This window comes from Cebidichthys violaceus, unplaced genomic scaffold, assembly GCF_023349555.1.
Source record: "Cebidichthys violaceus isolate CVI_PGR_0920_01 unplaced genomic scaffold, fCebVio1.0.p SCAF_2, whole genome shotgun sequence".
Lineage (NCBI taxonomy): Eukaryota > Metazoa > Chordata > Actinopteri > Perciformes > Stichaeidae > Cebidichthys > Cebidichthys violaceus.
The window spans coordinates 1,394,445-1,421,817 of NW_027176372.1; the positions used below are offsets into that span (position 1 = coordinate 1,394,445).

The 27,373-nt window shown below is 42.5% G+C and overlaps 1 protein-coding gene across 1 annotated transcript; it reads right to left on the bottom strand.

Moving 5' to 3' along the window:
* Positions 1–424: 424 nt before the first annotated feature.
* On the bottom strand, positions 425–14,037 carry slc25a48 (solute carrier family 25 member 48). Its single transcript, XM_068714064.1, has 8 exons — positions 13,983–14,037; positions 12,863–13,028; positions 10,954–10,997; positions 10,498–10,569; positions 9,161–9,413; positions 6,846–7,133; positions 4,170–4,303; positions 425–2,741 (listed from the first exon to the last, which is right to left on the bottom strand). The coding sequence occupies exons 2-8, from the start codon at positions 12,996–12,998 to the stop codon at positions 2,637–2,639; spliced, it is 1,032 nt and encodes a 343-aa protein (XP_068570165.1). The 5' UTR covers positions 12,999–13,028; positions 13,983–14,037; the 3' UTR covers positions 425–2,636.
* Between the last annotated feature and the right edge of the window lie 13,336 nt (positions 14,038–27,373).

Below are 27,373 nucleotides of genomic sequence, written 5' to 3' on the forward strand. Positions count from 1 at the left end.
ATAGATAGATATATTTTTTTTGCAGATATCCTGGGATACTGAACTCCAGTGGACTTCCAGTTTGAATGCTGAGAAACAGAACTGAGGCAGCTAATGAACCTCTGCATAACTTTGTTTTAAAACGCTGCCATCTAGTGGACACTGTAACATCACAGGGAGGTCAAGTTACTGTACACAACACACAGAGCATACAGTTTACTGTACAGTTTACTGTAGTTAATACAGTGGCCTCAGACTCTTATCAGCAGTCTGCAGGCAGTGGGCCAACGTCAGGCCGTCACGCCTGTGATTGCATCAAATGTTTATCTCAAAACAATTCATTATCTTTATGCTGCAATTGACACATGACAGCTAGTCACATGAGTCGCACATCATTCTGAGAAGTATCCATTGAGAGAAGAATCAGGAACACTTGTGTGTTTAAAAGCTTTATTTATTTACAATAATACATTTCTGTCTGAAATGGTATATTCATATATTTACAAGTATTTACATAACAATAATTTAAAACATAGCTGTTAGGCAGGCAAAGACAATTTCTCATAAAGTATTCGCTCCAAAATGTGAAGAGACTGTTTGTTTACGTCTTCAGACCAATGACTTCTAGTCTAAATGTGTTTTTAATCCATCAAAGTGATGATTTCTTCAGCCTCAGGTGAATCACATTTTACAATGAAACTTCTTTTGTGCATCGTAAGCTGCAAAAGCCGTAAAACTGTTGAGATTAGTAATTATACAAACAATAATGTAACTTTGCTGCAGTAGCTCATAGTAATCTGAATTACGGTATTAAATGAAAAAGGTGAAGTCAAAATTGACTTTTTAAACTCCCTTTTCTTAATATAAGAAACACAAACATAATATATACAGGTGGACGCACATACAGTCCATGTGCATTGGACGACAACAATAAATGAATGAAAACGGATGGATGCGTCATTTTCAACACAACATAAGAGCAGTTAATTCACTGCAAAATCAACTGGTTTTGAATTTGATTCTATGTTTAAAGAAATATTCTAAAACTGAAATGAAAACGTGTCAATGCACTCATTACACTTGAATCAATGAAATGTAAATTTAAACTGAAAGCAACAAAAATGATAACTTTATATTGCCGTGTTGAAAATGTCCCATCCAGCGAGACTCCCTTCTTAATGACAAAATAATCCACAAACACCAGATGATGACCAAAAGCATTGATTTGGTGATTTGCACGTCACAAGACGTCTCGGTTAAAACTCTAAATTTAGTTAAAAAGTAAAAGGAACATATGGACGTTATGTCAACAGCAACTGCCCTTACAGGATAAATAAAGTTGTCTGTTTTAAAAAGATGTGTTCAAATATGGTTACTAAAATAAAGGTTATATAGAACCTAAATAACTACAAAAACTTAACCAAACTTTGCCTGGTTTTAACCAAAACGTCTCCAACCTACATATGAGAGCTGTTTGATATTGGGTTTGTGTACTTCTTCTTTGTCTCAAACTCACACAGAAGAATCAAGGTTTCTACCATGAAGACGCTGCAGTTTCATTTTAAGTATGAAATGTGCTTCAGGACAGACTGATTCCAAACAGACAACAATAACTTCAGTCCCTCCGAACTGCTTCAAGAGCAGCACACAGAGCTCTTTGGTCACATTTGAAATACTTTTGATCCCTTGACACCAAAATCATCCATGTGTTTCCGGTTAGCTTTGTAATGCTAATACTTTAGCATGTCAGGATTTATTTAGCAACGGCATTAGCTTCATGAACAGCGAGTTGCACAGGCTAGCGGTTAAGCTATTTTTACACTCAGAGAAAACTAATTATGATACTTTCAGTTCAGTTGTTTTAATAATAATCACTAATCTCCCAGAGATTACAGAAAGACTTTTGAGGTAAAGTTTTAGCATTAAAGCTACATGTTCAGTACTCCAGCCAGGATCACATAGATGACTTTGGTGTCCTATTTCTCAGTATTTTAAAACTTAAAGTACTACTTTATAGAGGTGTTCTGATACCATTTTTTTCCCTTCCTGATACCAGTTATGATACCTGGACTTGCATATTGGCCGACATCAAGTATAAGTCACTTCTGTGAAAATATTTCCTTCAAATAACTGGAATAATTCAAGTTTCTCGCTAAAAAACTAAATGAACACATCATGATAATGTTAGAATTTGCCTTCATCCAATGCAATGTTTTCATCGCAAACTCCGTTAATGTTAGCTATTAGCTCCGTTATTTAGCCAAGCAGGACTTTGCTGTCCACCGGCTGCTAACAGCTAACGGCTAACGTTAACAAGCTATTGGCAGGTTTTAGGGTTCGGGTAGTTGAGTGTTGTTGTTGTTCCTGTGCAGCATAAATGAGCTGATAAATAATATTATAACGTTAAATTGGATTTGTCGACACCCAATCAAGCAGTTACGATACTGCCAATTAAAAATCATCAATCCAATCATGAACGACCAATCTTTGAGTGGCGAGAAAGTCAGCGATGTCTACATCAGAGAGCTCAGAGTGTTAAGTGCACGTTAGCATCAGCTGCTACCAATCTGTTGTCTCAGAGAAACTGGGGCCTGTTTGCTCATTTGCCATGAAAACAAAGTGTGATTCCAGTTACCAACACAAATGTTTCCTCCGTCCTAGAAACTCCTGAAGAACTGCAGGGAGAGTTCGTAGGTCAGGAACATGGTGGCGCTCATCGGGAAGCCTCGGACGGCGTTGACCGACGCGCCGCGGAAGAAAACCTGCACACAAGAACATCCCATTTAGTTTGTCTCTTCTGATTATGGGTTGAGGTATGACGGCGTCTTAATCAATATGAACCCAGTATCAAATCTCTGTCCAATTCATAAAGGTTCAGCAAGTTAAAATTAGTCAAACTCAAACATCCCGTTGGTCTGTAAGCACATTTTTTGGCTGAGAAGGCAGAAGACAGTCCTCCTTGATGTTCACAAGAAAATAATCTTGGTCACGTCAAATGCAGTTAAAATGTTAACGCATATATCAATATTTCATCAAATTCATAACTGCATAACATCTGTAGTATTTGGAGCTCGATATGTGTTGTTTACATTTCATATTTCATGCTGTTCATCTTATCTTAGAGTTGTATCCAGAGGCTTTAGTTAATTCTCTCCACCAGTGTTTTGTGTCGTTCATCGTCTTGATTGTTTTTCTTGCCGACTGCTACTTTCAGATGTTTGTCCAGTAATAACCCGACCCATTTATCTGTGACCGTGAGCTCCGGTCCAACCAGCTCCCTCCCGTTATATTGATCACACCAAACTGTCTGTCGACGCGTCTCTGTGTCGGACGTCTGGATAGCTCGTCTACATTCTGCCACCTCACGATCACCGTGAACTCTGACACCTGGACGTTGCAAAAGACATGTTGTTGACTTTCGGCCGGGGCGGCCATGTTGCAACTGTTGACCTGATGTGACTTCCACTTACGCAACAAATCTACTGATCCTTACAGCCGAATCACTTAGTCAATACAAAACTATATTTGTCTGGATTTCATCACAAAGCAACCTGTATTTCTGTGTTTCCTCTAGTAAATGAAACCATCTGACTAATAATTACTCCGATCAGTCACTAGTTAGTTCTTCATACTGCATGTGTAGATGGGGATGCCATGTTGTAACCTGATCTTAACTAAAAGAGGACGCTGAGCTTTCAGAACCACGTGGTCCCGGTACACTTCAGGGGATTCAAGTTCTGAGAACGCTGCTCGAGTCTCGTCTGGGTGACGCACTTTCACCTCCCGATGATCAAACCATCTGTTTCATCTACAGCAGCCGGTACAGAACGCCTGGCTGGGTAACGGTGAAAACAAGAGGACATTTATATATCTTGTATAACCTTTTAATTGCAATCATAGATGGATGATTATTGTAGACATATTTATGATGCTGATTTCTGTCAAATGTATCTTTTTTTAGTTTGCTTTTGTTTTACTCTGATGAGACGTTTCTTTACTGAACGTGCTTCGGTGTTGAGGCTTTTTGCTGCTGTAACTTTTCTGCACTTGAGAATAAAAGCTCCATCTTTTACAGTAGCTTGCATTAAACCCTCCAGCTGACCCTCTCTCTTGACAGCACCGCTGTGTTTGTAATAAACACTTTGAGGGTTGCATCACGCCTCTTTCGGCACCATAAGGTGGCCGCTCACCTGCGCTCCCTCTGTCTTGTAGCTGTGGAGGATGCAGTGGAGGATCCCCTTGTACTTCCTCTGCAGCTGAGCGTCGGCCTGCAATCGGCTCTTCACCACATCGGCCGGCGTCGCTGTGACCCAGGAAATGGACCCTGAATGAGAGAAAAGTCAACGTTTAGCTGCTGCTGTTGGATGTTGAAGGGAGGCACAAACGTATCATGTAAAGCAGAAAGTCAGATTATGAGGCATCGAACAAGGAAAAGTACAAAGTGTTAAAGTTCCAGCACACAAACACGGACATTATTCAACAAAACGTCAAAATAAATTTGATATAAATACTGAGTAAGTTTGGAGCTTTTATTATATGCAGATAGAAAAAGTTAACTTTTTCATATTGAGGGTTTAAAAGACTATATCAGATAGATAGACAGATATATAGATAGATACTGTATGTGAACTCTATCTATCATCCATCCAACCAAAACACTACACCCCATCAGATTGGACGGCAAATATTTATTTTAACACAAAACCTAATAAAACATATTAAGGGGAAATGTTAAAATGTTGTTCTATTTTTCTTCCTTAACATGTGTTCATTCAGACTAGTGGAAAGAAAACATCCAAAACACACATTCAGGTGTTTATTTCACTTCTTTCTTTGTTTACGTCTGTAGATTTCTCCTAAATTCACCAAAAGTTACCATTACATAATGCCTCATTTGCATATTTAAACTTAACTTTCAGGAAACTTGTAATACAATAATTACTCATCCTAACGTCAGTAATGAACTGATGAAGTTTCATGGTGATATCTATTAGTTAATTTTTTTACCCTATTCACCTGTAGAGTCTCCCCTTAAAACATTTATTTACAAGTTTATCGACAAAACAAGTAACGGATTAGTCAAGAAAATAACCAGCAGATGAGTCGCTAATGAAAGTTCTCTGACAACAACTTGCTTTAAATATAGAAATCAATAATCTGTTAATGAGTATTCTTGTTATAGAGTACCAGTTCATCCTCTTCAGGTAGAAAGCAGAACTGCACAGCGGTGTTTAGTTGAGGATGTTCTCTGTGTCGGATGCTTCGGTTACACATAAACTGACGGCTTATATAACTCGATTTACGACACGCAGCTATTTTCGGCCGTTTAGACTCCGCCATGTGTTCAGAGGTTCGCCAGCTTGCATCTGGAAGAAAGTCTGAGACCAAACAAGTCCCGGACCACAGCCTCACTTCTCAGAACCGGAGGTTTCTGCCTGGACTGATCGGACACATTTAAAGGCAACATCTTGGGTTGTGCTTAACAACACAGTGTTCTGACTTTTAATCGACAAAAAGAGAAGAATCAGCAGATTAAATCATAGAGAAAATAATTGCATATTAAAATACATAATTGTGTCCTTCCAGGGCTGGAAATCTGACTCATTCTCACAGATAGAATGCAGAGTTTGAGATCGAAATGAATCGAGACTTCAGTCCCTTCGGGGTGAACTGACCGGCCACCAAATCCATCACCAACTTCCTGAGTTGTTGTGGGTTCATTGTATATTTTCGTCATTGTTTCATAATTATCCCTTCACTTCTTTTCATTAAAATCTTGACTGTCGGTTGGACAAAACAAGAACTTAAAAACGTAATTTTGTTTTTGGACTAAAAAACAAACGTGTCAGCGTTATCGGTAATGTAAAATACTTGTAGGTTGCAGCCCTGCCCCCGAGCTGCCATTAAATAGACCGAGAGAGTATTGTGGTGTCCACCGAGCAGCGGTGTGAGATCGTTTACGGCACACTGGTGGCTTCAGTTACTAAACGATCCGGAGGAATCTGCTGCTGTGCTGCTGCTTTCACTTGGTGACATGCTGACCCTGGTTAGCTTTAGAGAGAGAGAGAGAGAGAGAGAGAGAGAGAGAGAGAGAGAGAGAGAGAGAGAGCGACAGAGAGAGAGAGAGAGAGACAGAGAGAGAGAGAGCTAAAGAGAGACAGAGAGAGAGAGAGAGAGAGAGAGAAAGCTAGAGAGACAAAGAGAGAGAGCGAGAGAAAGAGAGAGTGAGAGAGAGAGAGCTAGAGAGAGACAGAGAGAGAGAGAGACAGAAAGAGAGAGAGACAGAGAGAGAGAGAGAGAGAGAGAGAGAGAGAGAGATAGATAGACAGATAAGCTCCAAACGTACTCTGCTTTCATACCAAATTGACTTTTGCATTATTTATTGACTTTGCGTGGAAGCTCAAATCAAAAACACACTCATCCCCCCCCCCCCCCCCCCCCACACACTCCTCCCTCTATTTGTATTAAAAACACATAAAAACTCCCCCAAGACGTTCAAATCAACACTGACTGACAAACCACTCTGAGGAGAATGTTAAACTGGCTGCAGTAGTTTTTCTTCAGATGCTTTAGAAGCCAAAAGTCTTGTTTCGATTGGGACAAACATTTGGCTAAAAACACAACCGGCTTCAGTTGCCAACCCAAAAGCAGAGCAGCAGCACTTTTAAGGCCTTTGTAAGTCAGTGTGGTTGAATGCAACTTTCTCCCCATTTGGTCATTCAATGCAATGAGATTGAAGCTTGAGTAACCGATGACAGCTCCACACAGTTTCCTCGTTCTGAACCACACTAATTACTGATCAAACCTCCTCATGAACGCAGCTCTGGTGAGGTTAAAAAGCTGGACATTGTCCGCGTGACGTTTACCTGCTAGTCCTCCAGCCAGCCAGATGGAACCGGGGTGAAGGCTTGACGTGCCGTCGGGCTTCAGCAGGTTGCAGAAGATGGTGTACGGGATGAAGTAAAGCGTGTACCCGGGAACGTCCCTCAGGATCATGGCGCCGGCGCCCCTGTACAGGCCCTGCAGGCCCTCGGTCTGCAGGATGCTGCTGATGCAGTGCACGGGGCCTCGGTACAGTCTCTGGGTGGGGATGTCGATGGAGCGCAGAGGGATGTTGGTGCCATTCGGCACGTTGCCGGCGAGGTGCAAGTTCTCTGTGGAGACGGAATACAATGTGATTGACCAGCGATTGGTTGTTTCCTCTTGAAAGAACCGCTTTGATTCTGAGTTACTGAACTCATTTTCTGTCATCAAAGCTTTTCTTAAAAAGATACATTTTTAGTCTGTGTTGATCTCAGCAGACATTTTGTACTTTGGCTTTTCTTTCTCCACACTGTGAAAGAAAAAGTTGATGAGTTTGCAAAGAGATTGTCAGACTCATCAGCTTCATGTCTGACTCTTAAGTAACCATTGACCTACTGTTCATTGGGAGTGGGTGTACTGCCATTAGAAGGACACATTCACCGTGTTCATGACTAACTTCTTTACTGTAGATATAAAAAACAATCATGGCTCTTTACATGTTCGTGCACAAAGTATCAGGTTTATCAACAATTCAGAAACAGTAATGACTTTCAAAATGTTGCCTGATGCTTTGTTGCACTTTGCACCGTGGTAAAAAACAATGTGGATCTCCTACGAAACGAAACGCGAGTCATCCCGTGAGGACAGGTGTGACGGGTGTGAGCTCCACAGACTCCATAAACAGATAAAAGGATAGAAGTGTTTCACGTGCCACCCTATCTGGTGGTTCACCTTCTCTCACCTCAGTTTTATCGGTTTACTGGTGAACGGAAAAAGATGGAGCCCAGACAACACAACAATTAGAGGGGGGAAAATAAATGGTGTCCGAGTTTCTGTTGTGTCAGAGTGGATGAATGTACGGATGTTGATCACTGCTGCAACAGTGTTGACTGTAGGAGTAAACAATGGAAGCAAGAGACTCACTTCAATAATGCAACACTTCAGTTCCTTTCAGTGCTTTCACTTCCGTTACGCCTCAACTCCTTAAGCATTTACACTTTGACTGAAATGCCCTCCTTCCACTTCAATGTCTTTGAGTACTTCCATTTCAACTGCCAGTACAGCCTCGAGCTCTGATACCAGTTCAACTCCTTTCAGCACTTCCCATCAAACACTTTGTCCGGTGCCTTCATTTCAACTGCCACTTCAATGTATAGTAGGCTAGCACTCTAACTTCCCCTATCACCACTTCAACTTCCTTTAGTGCCTCTTTAAGGGCAGGCTGCACACTGTTATTTATTCCATCCTTCCGACACAACAGCTCTGTGGTGCTATTGTGTTGCTACATTATGTAGCACAGGCTTCTGCGGCTAAGCTACGCTAGCATGATAAGCACTTGTGGCTATAGCATGCTAAGGTGCTAACATAAGAGATTTCTGGTCATCGTTGTCACATTTTCAATTAAGTAACCTTTATTTACACATTCCATTCAAATCCACTGAAGTGCTTCTATGTAACATGAACTGATCAAATGTTTGTTAATGAGCTCAATCCTCTTCACCTGCTGGTCATGGGTTCAACCTGCCAAACAGGAAGAGGAAGCTTCCAATGGGCTTTATGGTGGAGGGTATTCAGACTGTACCATGTTGAGTATAGAGGGGGGGGGGGGGGGGGGGGGGGGGTCATTGTTTCAAGGTAAAGTCTTTTTTAAGAACCCTAAACTATCTATATTGGTCATATTTATGTGTTAGGATGATTAGAAACTGGTTTGTTTCTGTGGAGGTTTTGATGCTGATGGTGAAATTTTTCAGTGGTGAGCACTAGTTGGAGAACGTTGTATCAGACATGAATCCAAAGCTGACCACAGCACAAAGATACCGCTGACCTTTAACAGCTACATTTAGATCTCCTCCTCCTCGCCTCCTCCACTCGCGTCACCCATGAGCGGGGAAAGGAATCGAGGAGGCACAAAATCAGGAAGTAAGGAAGACTCCTTCCATTTTAGTCTTGCTTTTCTTATTCTTCTTTTATTCAGGCAAACAAAAGTGGACAAATTCAAATCATGTGCTGGGACCAGCTGGGTCTGCAGGGTTATTGTGCCAGAAAACCAGATAAAAAGACACCATTCTCACATTGTAGTCAGGAACAAGTCCTCCTCCTTCTGCTCAAGGAGGAACAACTCAAATCCAAAGCCAAGAAACAGTAACCAGTGATTTACCTGCAAGAACCATCTGCGTCTGCATTTGCAGTCTGATCTTGACAAGGTCCACCGGGGCTCCCAGGCTCACCGACACCAGACCGGTCAGCATGCTGGCCACGGTCAGGTCCACCATGCCGCAGGGGTGCCGCCCGTCCCCATAGCGATACTTGCTTATGAGTCTCTGCGTGTTGCTGAAGAAGCCGAACACCACCGAGTTGTAGATGGTGATGCTGGCCAGCGGGAAAGACATGCCCTTAAAGAACCCCATCACCTGAGAAACAGAGAGGAACGAGGACAGAGTGAGGACAATGCAACGTGTAATGGACTTGACCTGAGCCAACTCTGCTCAGAACTTTAAGAAGAAGAAGGAGGGAAAGTTGCTGCCAAATGTGTTTCGTGGAAAGTATTTCCTCTCAGCAGAGGGGAGGCTGGAGTTTAGGAGACACATGTTGAAACTAAAAGACAGCTGTGTGAATCCATCATGTGACCGCAGAGGAAGACACACATTGTGTGGCTGTTGACACATATTTGGAGCCGTCGACATTAAAGTTTCTACATTTTCTGTGCCGACCACAAAGAAGCACACAGCGCTCAGTCAGCCATGCATCACAGAGATTCAGGCTTGTTGCACAATGTGACTGAATCATTTTCTGTTCTACTGTAAATATGTTGCCATAATGATTCAGATTGCACACATGACCAGGCCTCAGGGATCTGGTATCACTGAATTCTCGAGGCCGGTTTGAACTCATTTCACACAGTATTCCTGGACAGAGTCTGGGTCACTGAAGCAGATTGAGACTTGTTACTGAGGAGCGGGTTTCTTCTGGAGAGATGGACCTCCTCCTACAAGGGTCTGTGGGCGACACACAGCTGGAACAACCAGTCCAAAAACGACCAAACTCAAACCACCTTTTGAAAAATGATGAATCATATTTCATGTCTACAAAATGAACCCTGCAACTAAGTGTTGTGAACTGGCCTGTGTTCACTGCTCTTGTCGTCCTCTTGTTGTTCTGTTTATGTTTTGTCTTTTGTCTTGCAGTAAAAAAAATAAATGATTTACTGCGACAAAGTAATTACAACACGTGTGATGCATGATTGTGTGAAAGGGGACGAATATGAGAAATATTCTGTGAATTTCTTGCTTCACCCTCGAGAATGTGTCCCTGAAACTTACAGAGAATCTGAAAACTCCACTGAGTTCTCTGGACTGTGAGCTGAACAAAACGACTGTGATGAAACACATCAGTGCTGCTGTTAACACCGACAAAAGAACTCGTGCATATCGACGTACAGACCATTCGCCTTCTCATGCATTCACAACAAGGCAGCCGGGTTGAGGGCGTGTTTACCGTTTCCTTCCTGTAGATGGTGAGGACGCAGTGGAGACTGTTCTTGTAGCCTTTCCCCGCCTGGAGCCGCGTCTGGACCAAAGAAACCAATCGGTTTAAAAAAGGAGAGAACGGACAGACAAAGTCTCATCCCATTTCTTCAGTTAGCCTCCGCTCACAGATTCTTCTGTCCAAACTTCTAAAATAAGTATCTCCTCTCTTACTGGAGAGTCACACTTGAGCAGTCAGATAAGACCCACAGAAGGACATAAATAAGTGCAGATAAGTATAGAAAGTAATGCAGATAACTAATAGGAGGTTCTTGAATGAAAAAGAAACCATACAAGAGTATCTGCAGCAGCAACAAGTACAAATAAACATCCACATCTGGACCAACAGCTGTTTTTTTATGCTCTGTTATACAACTGTAATTAGGAGAGGATGGTGAAGAGATGAGGAATGAAGCGGTCTTCATACCTTCACTGTGTCCAGCGGATGGCCCACAACCACGCTGGAACCTCCTGCAGCCAAAACCCAAAGAGAAACAGAGACAGGAGGAAGACATGAGTGCACTGAATACCAGAGGAGGGAAAGGAAAGGAGAGATGAATGCATCCATGATACTGCTGGTGGAAAAGGAAGAGAAAGTTTCAACTGTTGTAGTTCATTGGATTCATTTCTGACATGTTTTATTCCCTCTGTAGATAACAGCACCAGACTGTAAATAAAGAGAGAGAGAGAGAGAGAGAGGGATGTATAGAAACATACTTCGTTCTCTGCTCCAGTCCTTCATGTTGTAAAGACTTGTCAAGCTGGGCCCCCATCACGGGGCCCCTGGGACAAAAACAAGCCTTTGTGCCCTTATTCCCCCCCCCCTGTTGTAACGGCTCTCTGTGCATTGTGTGAGTGTTCCTCACCACCTCCACATGCCGCACAACAACACAAACAAGTCCACTGGACTTCAGATCCGTCTTTCAGAACTTTTCCAAACCAAGAAAAACACAAGCTTCATTTCAGAAGTGCTGCTGCAGCTTCCCAGCATGCAGTGCATGACTGTAGTTAACCCTCACAGACATGTCTTTAAAGGGAAAGCATGTCTTCAAATGCAAAAATACAACTTCTCTTTGGTTTGAAGAGTCCAGCTTTGTTCACTTTAACTCATTTACTTGAATTCAGCAGCAAAAGAACAAGAGAACGCAACATTTTAAAGATTAAAACGAGGTTTCTATAGTGTATATCCTGTAACGTCACAATAACTCAGTAAAGCTTTTCTATAACATTCTCTCATGGGACAAATAAGGTTTCTTAAAATGGATCTTATCACTTTCATCTCTTCTGGATTTATTACTTTATTCCTGTTTTGCAGGGCTCATCATAACGATTTAGAGAAACCAATTAACTCTTTGCTAAAGGCGTCCCACGAACACAGACTGGCCAATCACAGCGCAGCTTCGACACTGAGAGCCTCTCAGACTGAGGGTCAGCTGACCGACTGACCAACCAGGATCCTGGAAGCTGCTGTAACTCAACCACAACAACTTGTGTGCACTGAGAGGAAACGAATGCACTTAAATGGCTTGTTTGGTTGTTGTTTTCCGTCTTTTGATGATCTGCACAGACGGTTTAACTTCTTTCTATGATTTGCAGGACAATACTTTGAACTGATCCTGTCTTTCATTTCATCTGTGCATGCACCCCTTTGAAAGCAGATGTCTTCTAGAGTCACTGCTTCTTTCTTCTCACGCTTCATTAATTATACATTTATTATACATTCAAAACAGCTGCAGCTGTCTTGCATCATCTTGTTTTGAATCAACACCAACACTGCTCTCACTGTCAGCAGCCTACTTTTTTTAGTTTGTGCAACTAAACGCGATGCATCCACAGCGCCCCTAGTGGCCGGCCCGTCACTGCAGGTATTCCACTTTAAAAAACAAAAGAGGCGTTTTTTACAGTAGAAGTGACACTTGGACACAATCAGTCCTGCGGGGCCTCTGAACGCATCTGTGGAAGTGATAACGCATTGAACTACTTTATCTTAGTCCAGAGGTGAAACACTGGGAGGTCAGGGTTAAGGGGGGGGGGGGGGGGGCAGATTACTGTGCAGACCCTCTATTGTTTACACTGGATGGGGGGGGGGGGGGGGGGGGGCAGTAGTTTCCTGCAAATCGGATTTTCTGCATGCAAAAAAAATAACATCTTGTGCTTGTTTCTAAACCTTTTCTCCTCCATGCACAGATGATTTAATCCTAACAAACATGCATTATGAGAAGCGATTAAGTGCACACACACACACACGCGCACACGTACGCGCACTGACCCACACCGGGGTAACAGAGCGCCTCTCAATGAATAAAAGGCTGGTAATAATCTCGGGCGTCACTCACCGCCGATGCACCCTGCGATGAAGTCTTCCAGCAGGAATCTGGTGGAGGTCTGCACCTTCACGTCAGAGGGCGTCCAGACCTCAGCCGACTGTCGCTCATCAGCCAGCGGCTTGAAGCTGGACGTGTTGACAGCCATCTATTAACAATGTAGCGAACAGGTCTGCTTCTGAGAAAAGAAAACAAGAGACTTGTCTCTGTATGTATGTATGTATGTATGTGTATGTCTGTGTGTGTGTGTGTGTGTGTGTGTGTGTGTGGATAAGGGAGCTACACGGCGGTGTGGCCACAAGAAAACCAATCAGAACCACGTAAAGCGGGGGGACAGCTTTCTCGGCCAATCAGGTGTGAGCTCTCCAGAGCCACGCAGCCAATAGAGAGTCCGTCATGGAAATGAGCCATGAGGTGAGAACAGAGCAGAAACACACAGAATCTGTTTTATAACATAATACAAACTTTATATAATCATAAATCATAACCACATAACAAAACACTGAGGAAACTGGAAGGACACAATTAACCAAATCTGTAGAAAGGAGATGAATAAAAATAATACATTTCATAATTAACCTCACTAAGCTGTCTGATGTGAGATGGAAGGAAACAGAAAACAAACAGACAAAAATAAGATATTCCCAAGAGCAAACCTGATTATATTTCATTTACAATTGTGTATATATATATATATATATATATATATATATATATATATATATATATATATATATTACTTAGATTTCTTTATATATATATATATATATATATATATATATATATATATATATATTTCTTCCTGTTAAAAGTTTTTTTGGGCGAAAGTTTTTATTTTTTAAACGTAATAATAATATATTTAATATATTTATAATATACACATTTTAATATTATTTTATTATTTTGAATTATGTATTTGTATCATTAAAGGTGGAATTAGCACGTTCTCTACTAGCTAGCTTGCTATAATGTCTGTTCTAAAGTTTGGGGACGTTGTCGTCGCCCAATGAGACGTTTCAACACCAGTAAAAACAACGAATATATTAAATATATTAAAACAGCAACAAAAGAAAAGCATGAATGTAGAATCTGCTCTCAGGTTTAAAGGTAAGTTAAGCTTTAATATTAATACCTGGAGGGTTATCCAACTCCACTGCTGAGGTCATTCCTGATCGCTCATATAAAACACTAACAGTAATAAACCAGAGCACCAGGAGGAAACACACACACACACACACACACACACACACACACACGAGGAGGACAAGCAAACCGATTGAACCCAGGGAGCCGTGACGGGGTTCAATCATGACTGTCACTGTGAGGTTCACACACACTGAAGGTAGATTACCTTAAAAAAACATTAAATCTGTAAAGGCATAAGAAAAGAAGAGTGGAAAAATAAAGTGGAATAAAGCAAATGATGAATAAGTAAATACAAAATATAGAAATATAAAGAGAAATTTATAAAAGAGTAAAGAAATGTTGAAATATATAAGACAAATAACTAAATAGAAAAGCATTTTTATATTTTATATTTTATTTATTTGTTCATTTATTTATATATATTTAAATATCTAGTTTTGCATATAAATGACACCATTTATTTCTGTTCTTGATTTTTATATAATGTGATTTATATATTTTTATTGCTTTTGCTATTTTTTTGAAGGGCCAAGCTGTCAATCATCTTGCTTTGGGGTGGGCCTTCCATACATTGTGTGTAAGATGTTGTTTTTTTAATATTGAACTCAGTGTTCACGTCATACTGTGTCTTCTATGAATTAACACAGACTGTTACGCTCAGATTAGAATGAGAGGATAGTCCAGCCTTAACGGGAGGTTAAGGGGTTAAATTGTCTGTAAACACATAAAGTGATGAAAGTTAATGTTTCACCGTGGTTATGAAGGACACCCCCCCCCCTCTCCTCCTCCACATGCAGACAAACCCAGCTCCACCTCGTGATAAGACGCTGATAACAGACACAGTTTCACACTTTGGTGGAAAATTACCAGAGAAATGTAAGTTTGACCTGCAGCAGGAAACAGCTGCTGCTTCCTTCCCATCACGACTTCACCTTCTCAAAGCTGAGCAAAGCCTCTTTTTGCTCCTTGTTTCCCTTTTTCCAACAGGTCCCTGAACACATCTTGATCTGTAGAGGGAATGTTTTCATGTGTTTCTACATTATAATTCACCACCAACGAGTCATTCATTACACACATTACATTGTGATAACTTAATGCCACACAAATTAATGTCCAAATCACATAAACAGCCCGTCCTTTGTAGCAAACGTGAGAATGCTCCCATCAAAAATAGAAACGTTACAAACACACAGAAATGTTCCACACACTTAATCTCCACCTTAACATGTTGCTTTTTACATTTTGTCTGAAATACTTTCATCGCAGTAACCTTTAGTGATCTGTGGAGGACACAAGCGACCGTTCCATTTCTGTTTCCCATCCTTTAACTTTCCTCCCTTCCTTTCCGATGGGAAACTAGCCAGACCTTTCATGGATTGTTTGTACAGTGAAAAGATACATTAATATATAAACATGTTGAATCTGTGTCGGTTTGGTCTTAAGGACTCATGAACTATTCTGAGTACATAATATTGTACTGACAGGATACATTGAGCTCGTGTGACTTTACACTTACAGAAATTCATCTGCTGCAACACTTAAGCCTTAAGCCTGGGTTAAAGGGGCGGTCCGGTATTCTGGGACTAGATATCAGTTTCAGTGCAGAGAGAGTGAAACCTCCAGGATGTGTTTGACCTCACTAACATCTTTCATTTTGATTCCCAGAAGAGATGAAACATGTACATTAGAGGGTTTTAGTTTATCTCATTGTATTTGATATTTATGTGGAGCAATGCTACAGTTTCCCCCTGCTTCTAGTCTTTGTGCTAAGCTAGGCTAACATGTCCTGGACCTACAGAGATGAAACTGATAACTGTCTTCCCGCTCCTGTAGGTCAAGCAAAACACTGAAGACCTCCACCCCTTCATGTGTTTCTGTATCACTGAAGACCTCCACCCCTTCATGTGTTTCTGTATCACTGAAGACCTCCACCCCTTCATGTGTTTCTGTATCACTGAAGACCTCCACCCCTTCATGTGTGTCTGTATCACTGAAGACCTCCACCCCTTCATGTGTGTCTGTATCACTGAAGACCTCCACCCCTTCATGTGTTTCTGTATCAATGAAGACCTCCACCCCTTCATGTGTTTCTGTATCAATGAAGACCTCCACCCCTTCATGTGTGTCTGTATCACTGAAGACCTCCACCCCTTCATGTGTGTCTGTATCACTGTAGACCTCCACCCCTTCATGTGTGTCTGTATCAATGAAGACCTCCACCCCTTCATGTGTGTCTGTATCACTGAAGACCTCCACCCCTTCATGTGTGTCTGTATCACTGAAGACCTCCACCCCTTCATGTGTTACTGTATCACTGTAGACCTCCACCCCTTCATGTGTTACTGTATCACTGTAGACCTCCACCCCTTCATGTGTGTCTGTATCACTGTAGACCTCCACCCCTTCATGTGTTTCTGTATCACTGTAGACCTCCACCCCTTCATGTGTGTCTGTATCACTGTAGACCTCCACCCCTTCATGTGTGTCTGTATCACTGTAGACCTCCACCCCTTCATGTGTTTCTGTATCACTGTAGACCTCCACCCCTTCATGTGTGTCTGTATCACTGTAGACCTCCACCCCTTCATGTGTTTCTGTATCACTGTAGACCTCCACCCCTTCATGTGTGTCTGTATCACTGAAGACCTCCACCCCTTCATGTGTGTCTGTATCACTGTAGACCTCCACCCCTTCATGTGTGTCTGTATCACTGTAGACCTCCACCCCTTCATGTGTGTCTGTATCACTGTAGACCTCCACCCCTTCATGTGTTTCTGTATCACTGTAGACCTCCACCCCTTCATGTGTGTCTGTATCACTGTAGACCTCCACCCCTTCATGTGTTTCTGTATCACTGTAGACCTCCACCCCTTCATGTGTGTCTGTATCACTGAAGACCTCCACCCCTTCATGTGTGTCTGTATCACTGTAGACCTCCACCCCTTCATGTGTGTCTGTATCACTGTAGACCTCCACCCCTTCATGTGTGTCTGTATCACTGTAGACCTCCACCCCTTCATGTGTTTCTGTATCACTGTAGACCTCCACCCCTTCATGTGTTTCTGTATCACTGTAGACCTCCACCCCTTCATGTGTGTCTGTATCACTGTAGACCTCCACCCCTTCATGTGTGTCTGTATCACTGAAGACCTCCACCCCTTCATGTGTTTCTGTATCAATGAAGACCTCCACCCCTTCATGTGTTTCTGTATCAATGAAGACCTCCACCCCTTCATGTGTGTCTGTATCACTGAAGACCTCCACCCCTTCATGTGTGTCTGTATCACTGTAGACCTCCACCCCTTCATGTGTGTCTGTATCAATGAAGACCTCCACCCCTTCATGTGTGTCTGTATCACTGAAGACCTCCACCCCTTCATGTGTGTCTGTATCACTGAAGACCTCCACCCCTTCATGTGTTACTGTATCACTGTAGACCTCCACCCCTTCATGTGTTACTGTATCACTGTAGACCTCCACCCCTTCATGTGTGTCTGTATCACTGTAGACCTCCACCCCTTCATGTGTTTCTGTATCACTGTAGACCTCCACCCCTTCATGTGTGTCTGTATCACTGTAGACCTCCACCCCTTCATGTGTGTCTGTATCACTGTAGACCTCCACCCCTTCATGTGTTTCTGTATCACTGTAGACCTCCACCCCTTCATGTGTGTCTGTATCACTGTAGACCTCCACCCCTTCATGTGTTTCTGTATCACTGTAGACCTCCACCCCTTCATGTGTGTCTGTATCACTGAAGACCTCCACCCCTTCATGTGTGTCTGTATCACTGTAGACCTCCACCCCTTCATGTGTGTCTGTATCACTGTAGACCTCCACCCCTTCATGTGTGTCTGTATCACTGTAGACCTCCACCCCTTCATGTGTTTCTGTATCACTGTAGACCTCCACCCCTTCATGTGTGTCTGTATCACTGTAGACCTCCACCCCTTCATGTGTGTCTGTATCACTGTAGACCTCCACCCCTTCATGTGTTTCTGTATCACTGTAGACCTCCACCCCTTCATGTGTGTCTGTATCACTGTAGACCTCCACCCCTTCATGTGTTTCTGTATCACTGTATACCTCCACCCCTTCATGTGTTTCTGTATCACTGTAGACCTCCACCCCTTCATGTGTTTCTGTATCAATGAAGACCTCCACCCCTTCATGTGTTTCTGTATCACTGTAGACCTCCACCCCTTCATGTGTGTCTGTATCACTGTAGACCTCCACCCCTTCATGTGTGTCTGTATCACTGTAGACCTCCACCCCTTCATGTGTGTCTGTATCACTGAAGACCTCCACCCCTTCATGTGTTTCTGTATCACTGTAGACCGCCACCCCTTCATGTGTGTCTGTATCACTGAAGACCTCCACCCCTTCATGTGTGTCTGTATCACTGTAGACCTCCACCCCTTCATGTGTGTCTGTATCACTGTAGACCTCCACCCCTTCATGTGTTTCTGTATCATTGTAGACCTCCACCCCTTCATGTGTGTCTGTATCACTGTAGACCTCCACCCCTTCATGTGTGTCTGTATCACTGTAGACCTCCACCCCTTCATGTGTGTCTGTATGACTGTAGACCTCCACACTTTCATGTGTGTCTGTATCACTGTAGACCTCCACCCCTTCATGTGTTTCTGTATCACTGTAGACCTCCACCCCTTCATGTGTGTCTGTATCACTGTAGACCTCCACCCCTTCATGTGTTTCTGTATCACTGTAGACCTCCACCCCTTCATGTGTTTCTGTATCAATGAAGACCTCCACCCCTTCATGTGTTTCTGTATCACTGTAGACCTCCACCCCTTCATGTGTGTCTGTATCACTGTAGACCTCCACCCCTTCATGTGTGTCTGTATCACTGTAGACCTCCACCCCTTCATGTGTGTCTGTATCACTGAAGACCTCCACCCCTTCATGTGTTTCTGTATCACTGTAGACCTCCACCCCTTCATGTGTGTCTGTATCACTGTAGACCTCCACCCCTTCATGTGTGTCTGTATCACTGTAGACCTCCACCCCTTCATGTGTGTCTGTATCACTGTAGACCGCCACCCCTTCATGTGTGTCTGTATCACTGAAGACCTCCACCCCTTCATGTGTGTCTGTATCACTGAAGACCTCCACCCCTTCATGTGTGTCTGTATCACTGTAGACCTCCACCCCTTCATGTGTGTCTGTATCACTGTAGACCTCCACCCCTTCATGTGTTTCTGTATCACTGTAGACCTCCACCCCTTCATGTGTGTCTGTATCACTGTAGACCTCCACCCCTTCATGTGTGTCTGTATCAATGAAGACCTCCACCCCTTCATGTGTGTCTGTATCACTGTAGACCCCCACCCCTTCATGTGTTTCTGTATCACTGTAGACCCCCACCCCTTCATGTGTTTCTGTATCACTGTAGACCTCCACCCCTTCATGTGTGTCTGTATCACTGTAGACCTCCACCCCTTCATGTGTGTCTGTATCACTGTAGACCTCCACCCCTTCATGTGTGTCTGTATCACTGTAGACCTCCACCCCTTCATGTGTGTCTGTATCACTGTAGACCCCCACCCCTTCATGTGTGTCTGTATCACTGTAGACCCCCACCCCTTCATGTGTTTCTGTATCACTGTAGACCTCCACCCCTTCATGTGTGTCTGTATCACTGTAGACCTCCACCCCTTCATGTGTGTCTGTATCACTGTAGACCCCCACCCCTTCATGTGTGTCTGTATCACTGTAGACCCCCACCCCTTCATGTAATCTCTGAGGTCAGATCTGTTGACATCACACTTGACCCGCTCTCACCTCCGCTCACATCTGTCACACTAAAGCTGATTGACTCAGATATGGAGAAAATGTTTCATAACATTACCGATAAATAATAAATAGACAGAAGATGGATCATGCAGGGTTCAGTCGACCAGAGAGAAACAAGTGACACGTTTATGTCATTCAATTCAAATTGATTCATTATCCAAAAAGGAACATTTCTATTCTGTTTAAAAGTAGGAAACCTCCGTAGTTGTTAGTTTATGAATCTCAAACAACTTTAAATTTGACGTCTCATGTTCCGAGAAGTCATATTTGTATTCTCAATAAATTGTTATTCTCTCTCATCTTACAAGTTACAGGTTTAAGAAACACAAACAAAACTACTGATCATTTACATGTAAAAACCGTTAATCATAATACATACTTCTATATGAAACCCTGAATCTATCAACTGTGGACAAAGTCCATGTGTAAATATTAACTAAAAGCACAAATGTACACATGAGGTCTCACACTTTATCTCTGCAAAACATGTGTGTATATGTGTGTGTGTGTGTGTGTGTGTGTGTGTGTGTGTGTGTGTGTGTGTACCGGTTCTGGCCTCTGATTGGTCCGTGGGGACAGGTGTGGTTGATGTGGATGGTTCACCGAGGAACAGACAGAACTGTGTGTGTTGAAAGTTATTGACTGCAAACCTGTTTGTGAACCTTTTTTATGTCACAGACAAGAGACAAAAAGATCTTTTCTGTTATATCAGAGATATAAACTGCAACAAAATACAAAAAAAGTGACAAATACATGTGAGTAAATCAATAAAAGCATCAAGTAAAGCATGTTTTAGCTTTTCTTTTCACGCCGTGACAATATTAAACAATATAAAGCTTTGGAAGTCAGGTGACGTAGTCTAAAGAGCGAGAAAGTACACGTGAGGAAAACGGGCTGGATGGACGGGTCAAACGAAGTCTTTCACCCAGGAGACCGCTGTCCGTGTGAAGCGTCCACCGCAGTACTTATGCATACTTTTACTGGTCGTACATTCTGCAGCCGGCCTCACAAAGTTCGTGCTGTTGCTTGTAATTAGCACCATAGACATAATTAAGAAGTAGACGTAGTCAACGTGCTTTTTGGCCGTCGCCATCTTGTTTTTATTTTTACATCTGAATCCAGAGTGTGTGGTTTTGATATTGCAGCTCAGTACAGCCTCAGTCTTCTGCTGCTCAGCGACTCACTGAGTGTAGATATTGAACCTCAGTGGATGTTCCTGTCACGTTACCTTTTAGGGTCCACACAGACCCAGAGAGGTCTGACGTTTGTTATGTGACCAGTGAGAGTTGAGAGATGAGGACATTTCTCAGAAATCCGTCACGTCAAACATCAACACAGCTGTTCTGTTCTCTTCTGTCCCGTGTAAAGTGCAGTGACCGGTAGTACCTATGCAGGGATGTGTTTGTGAAGGAACACATGATGTCTGTATTTGCACAGGACCAGTAGGGGTCTCGGTTCCGTACATAACACTGAGAGTCTTTTGAACTCTTCGTGCGGAGCAGGAGGACAGTGACTCTGATCCTGCAGGGGGTTGGTCACAAGTCACTCCATCTGTTTAATGCTACTTATCCAATTTGCAAATACAGAAACACAAAAGTGAGAATGATTGATGCTTCTTCTTCTTCTTCTTCTTCTTCTTCTTCTTCTTCTTCTTCTTCTAATGTAGAAAAGACATTCAAGGCCTCCACTCCACCAGAAAGACAAAAAAAGAAAAAGACTGAGAATTACATTTTTACATTTGTCTTGTGATTTTACAACATCAGCGTCCGTTCACAGGTCTTTGAGAGTACTAGCTTACTTTACACATAAATCAAAAAGAAGCTTGTGGCGACAATAGCCACTACTAACTCATAACATTCCCAAATCTTCCAACTCCAGGAACAACTGTGCTCCTCAACGCCTGATCCAGTGAAGACAGTAAAAATGAAAACTCACATGGAAGAAAACATGAAGGCTTTGACTTCTGTGTAGAACATGGAGGAGCATTTCAGCCTCTTGTGGACAAAAGTGTTATTACAAAAAACAACTGATTCTCTTTTTTCATGGATTTCTTTTCACCTGGGAAAACTTGTTTTGCTCACCTGTCTCATAAATTAACAAAACAATAGGGAACTTAAAAACATGATGATGGCGAAACCCTTTATTTCATTTGTTCTTTAGTTAGAAACACTTCTATCTCTTTAGCTGTAAACACAGGAGAGAAAACTATGTAAATCAGTGGAATACTCCCATGAATGCGCTGTAAAGCAGTCCACTACTGGGTCACTGGGGAGTGAAACCTACGAGACACGACTGTGACTGAAATCCACACACTGACTCAGAGTCTGCAAAGACACTGAGGTACCTGACACCTGATCCTGGTCATAAAAGCAAATGTCCAGCTCATAGCAATCCATACATATTTAAAATTCTCCAGCACAACTTACACTGAATGCAATAATAGCAGCAGCTTTAAAGAAAGAATCATTGAGTCTGAATAACAGCAAAAGGAATGAAAATTAAAAAAAACAACTAACGGCCACCAGGGGGCAGAATCACTTCACCTTTGAGTGTCAGGACGGCGGGCCATTACCTCCGCCTCTGTCTTGCCTTTTTCAATGTCACAGTTTCAATTACGGACGACCTTTTTTCCGCCTCGCGTGGCAACATTCGTGTCACGCAACATGCGATTCCGATGGAATTCCTAAAGCAGCCCGGTAAATACATCTGACCTCGGATCAGATGCACGCGATGAAAACAACGGCACAGAGGCTGGAGTGTGTGTGTGTGTGTGTGTGTTTGTGTGTGTGTGTGTGTGTGTGTGTGTGTGTGTGTGTGTGTGGAAGAACAGCATGCATTCAAAAGGTCACCACTGCCTCTGTTTGTGGCCTCATGCATGTAAACCGGTCGTGTGCAGAATGTTTATAGAAATGACTGCATTTATAAACTGCGCAGATCATGCTTTATATACACATATGTATCTGGAATCAAATGAAATGAACGGTCAAAGCATGCGCTTTAACGTCATTAAGAGAAGTGTTTGCATGTTGAGATGTTTGTACGTGAAGGTTGTGGATGCTGGAGGCGGTGCACAGCAGTGGATGCTGAATAACAGCAGCGTGTTGCATGTTTGAGCTCAACGTCCTGAGGGTTTCGTTATCTGGTCCTCGGAGGCCCCGTGTTTGTTTTGCATATGTTACAGTCGGATTTGAAACACTCCGTGTTAAGCTGTGTTCACAACAAGCATGTTGCAACCAGAAAAAAGTGTGATGTGGGTAATTACGAGGGAGAACATAATCCCTCCATTTACAGTCAACAACCACGAAACACCAGGGATTATGGGTTAAAAAAAACAAATCGAAGTCTCGGCCGAATGTTTCATGTTTTATGTTTACTTCGTGTGCTCTGAAGGACAGACCCTACAGGCTAAAATATCAGCTTTCATGCTCTGGTAAATTTGGAGATTTTGGTTTATTTCGCTTCCATAACAGGTCTTCATTCAGACTAATGGAAAGAACACAGCTAAAACACATATTTAAGTGTTTTTTTTACTACTACTACTACTACGTCTGTTTACGTCTGTAGATTTCTCCTAAATTCACCAGAAGTTACCATTACATAATGCCTCATTTGCATATTTAAACATAACATTTCAGAGAACTTGTAACACAATAAATACTCGTCTTAACGTGAGCGATGAAGTGTTCATATACAAACAAATAGCCTTAATGTCAGTAATGAACGTTTCTTTACATATCTATGAGTTCACCTTATTGACCTGGGGTGTCCCCCCCTTAAACTATCTTTATGTTATTGAAATGTACCGTTCAGTTTACTGGCTGGTATGAAAACAGATGAAGAACCTCACATAAAGACGAACAGATACGTGATGCGACATAGAACGTCTTTTGAAGACACACAGTGGAGCAAGAGTGTTTTCCATCAGATACGAGTAACAGCGGGAGGACGGACTGAACAAGCTGTTCTAGTTGATGAGTAATGTTGCTGCTTTTACCTGCCGGTTGTCTCACCCTGATCTACGTTTAATGAAACCTCATCCAAACGTTCTACCACCTGGAATGAGAGGGTTTGTAGTAAATTACCCCAAAATCTGAATGAATGCGTGGAGCTTAGTCAACGTTACTTTATGATGTGCTTTTCCGGCTTTTGCCGGACTATTATTTTGCCTTTTGAATATATTTTTGTCAGCCTACTGGATAAAAGAGGCCGTCATCCGAAAGGAGCCAATCACATGCAGGAGGCGGCGGCTGGTCAACCAATCGCCTGCTCGTCTCGACACGCGCCGACAGTCACCCGTTCACACTGATTCACAGAACACAAACATCTGTAACAGTCTGTGGAAACAAGTTTAAAAAATCAATGAAGTGGTGGCAAAATAAAAGTAAGTGTTATGAGAGAGTTATGAGCTCAAATTGTTATCAATATGAGCGTCAGATTCTAAATCACAGACTCTTGCTGTTTTTGTCCTCCGCTGTCTCGTTATATCATTACACGTTCTTTGTCCCCCAAATAAATGTATGGCAACAGCCCAGAGCCGAATGAAGCTGTTCTGTGAGACGGAAGCTGAATGGATTAATCTTCACGTCGACCTCCTCTCCGTCCGGTCCGACTAATCGTCCAGCAGAACACACACTCCTTTCATGGATTCTATTAACGTCCTCTCCTTTTCTTTTTTTATCAGTCTGCAGACTCAGAATGAGGTGCAGGCTCGTTGCTGCGAGGGCCCGACATGACAGGGATAGAAATACATTTTAATGAGCCACAGTCCCGAGGCGACAGACTCCATTTTTTATTTGCAGCCAAGGCTGTTAAAAAAAATGGCATAAAGATAAGGAAATATTGTCTTAAAACAGAAAGAAATGGAGAAAATAAATATTCCGGTGAGAAGAAAAAAAGCCTTCAGTTGTTATGAAAACATCTCATCAGAAAACAGAATCACTCATAAAAGTTGATTCATGCTGCCCCCTAGAGGCTGCAGTGCACATTACACACCTCAATATAAATGGGTTGAAATGAACAACATACTGACAGTTTTGCTGTTTGTGGAGCTGTACAGGTTTTTGGGCAAAAGTTGTAAATTTGAAGCCCACAGTGGCACCAGATTAAAAGTTATGAGGTTACAAAAAAGTAGGATTCATCCTCTGGGGATCATGATTATCCAGCGAAATAACGTCAATCTTATCCACTAGATTATAAAATACATCTTGTGTACAGTGTCCACAATTTTAGCGTCAGTTGGTGCTACAGCAATGCTCATAGAGTGTCCCAAAAAAACACGGTTCATCCCCTGAGGAGCATGAATACACAGTATTACTTGTGGAGTTTTGGACTGATGTCTGTGCTACAGGAAAGGCCCGAGGCTCATGGAAAACGTTAGGATTCAAACTCCACAACTTTAAAACACAACAGCAGCCTTTTGATTGACGCTTTTTTTAATGTCGGTGTCTTATGCACAAGGTGTCTGCGGTGCACTCAGATTTTTTCATGTCAAGGGGAAGGTTACCATTTTTTCCCCAGACTTTCCAAAATCGGCATATTTTTCTGAAGTCTGTCATCGTTCATCCATTCAGGAGAAATTAGCAGAAATTGAGGCAATTACGCTGTGAGGCTCCTCTTTCAGCTCGTCCCACAGAGGACAATAGCACATGAAATGAGACTCATTTTCAATTTCCATTAAATCGCAGCGCAGACAAAGACTGTCCTCATCACTTATCCACTGATTCTGTCCGTCTCACTGTGTGATCAGTCTGCTGTGAGAACGTTGATGGACGTTTTTCACTATCTCTTGACCTTTTGACTCTCTCTCTGGTCTAATGAGATCACACTTGTGCTTGTCTATTATTATTTTAAATACTGATAGAAAACTTTCTGCTTTCTCTGGTCTGTACTTCTTGAGAGATTTGTTTATCTAACACTTTGGATGAAGGTCCTGAATTTCTGTGAAGGTAAATCTTTATTATCTGAGATATTTTAGATAAGAGTGATCCTCAAGCCCTGCGTCAACACTTTGGGCTATTTCTAATCTGGCCTTCATACTCTCTTCCTGCCCACTTCCACTCTGTTTGTGTATTTGGACTGAGGAGGAGTGACGTATATACGTCTCTGGTGTCAACCTGTCAATCACCGTGTAGCCCCGCCCCTAAAGCATCCCCTGCTTTATGGTGTGTTTGACTCTAAATGGATCATAATGTACTAAATGAACATCATGCTGTATTGAAGAAGACTGTAAACTAGAGATTGAGACCATAAACTCATGTTTACAATGTTTACTGAGGGAATAAATCAAGAGAGAAGTAGAGTCATTTTAGACTAGACTTCTATACAACCAGAGGAGTCGCCCCCTGGTGGACACTAGAGAGAATGCAGGTTTTAAAACACTTCTGCATCGGCTTCACTCGGTAGAACCGGAGGTTTGCCGCCTGATTCGCCAAAGTCTTCATTGATGTTGGCCTAACCAGCTGCTCTTACTGCCAGCGTGCAACGTCGTTTTATGTTCCTCATGAAACACGCTCCGTACAAATGGTTCCTAAACGTCGTCGCGTCATTTAATATTGACAAACAGGCGTGAAAGAAAGTGCCTCTGGAGAGAGGGCTATTCAGTTGGATGCAATCTGCAGCCTCACCACCAGATGTCACTAAATCCTACACACTGCTCCTTTAACAACATGAAGGTTGTATTTCGGATCAAATATACAATTGTCTAGAAAAAGGTAGTTTATTTATATATATAAAATAATATATAATAATTCAACTGTCAATACTCTGGTTTACACGGTAGTCGTCTGCCTGGTGAGCTCGCTGCGTGATGTACTGTGATATCGGTGGAACATAGTAAGCCTCATATGTTTACTGTTCATACAGGCTCTGGGTCTCTGGCTGTATATTACAGTTCATAACTTTACTTGTCTACGCTCCGAAGGCCAGAGTTGATTATCTGCCAACCCGCCACGCGCCGATAAACAGCGGCGCGCTCGCTCGGCGATGAACACAAATACGCTTTCAACACGTAGTGATCCTCGGCCGTGTGTGCGATAGCTTAATAATGATATATGTGGAGCGCTCTGCTGCAATCCCACAAACTGTCTGCATCCAAATACGTATTACCCGCCGACGCCTCCCTACACTCACCGAACGCGTGCACACGTCTGCACATTTCTAGATGACTAACGCTCACACGCTGCTCTGCTGCTGCACGCCAACCGCTGCAACACGCGTGTGCAGTATATTTCACTCGCCGTGCCGATTTGTATTAATTAGATTCATCTTTAATGTTCCCCTGAGGAGAAACCGTATCAATATTTCAGCATGTGCATGCCGTTGCAACAATGCGCTGTGCATTTATTCATGTGAATGCAAACTACTGGAGGGAGGTGAAGACAGGTGAGAGAGACCCAATCAAATGAAAAAGTTATATTCATATAACCACAGATATAGAATAAGGACAGCTTCACTTCCTGTCCCTCGAAAACAAACTACGATTGTTTGAATAGTTGCTGAATAGTCATTTATAGGAACAGTGATTTAACGCGTTTCTTACAAAAAGAGGCGTTTAAAGACTAA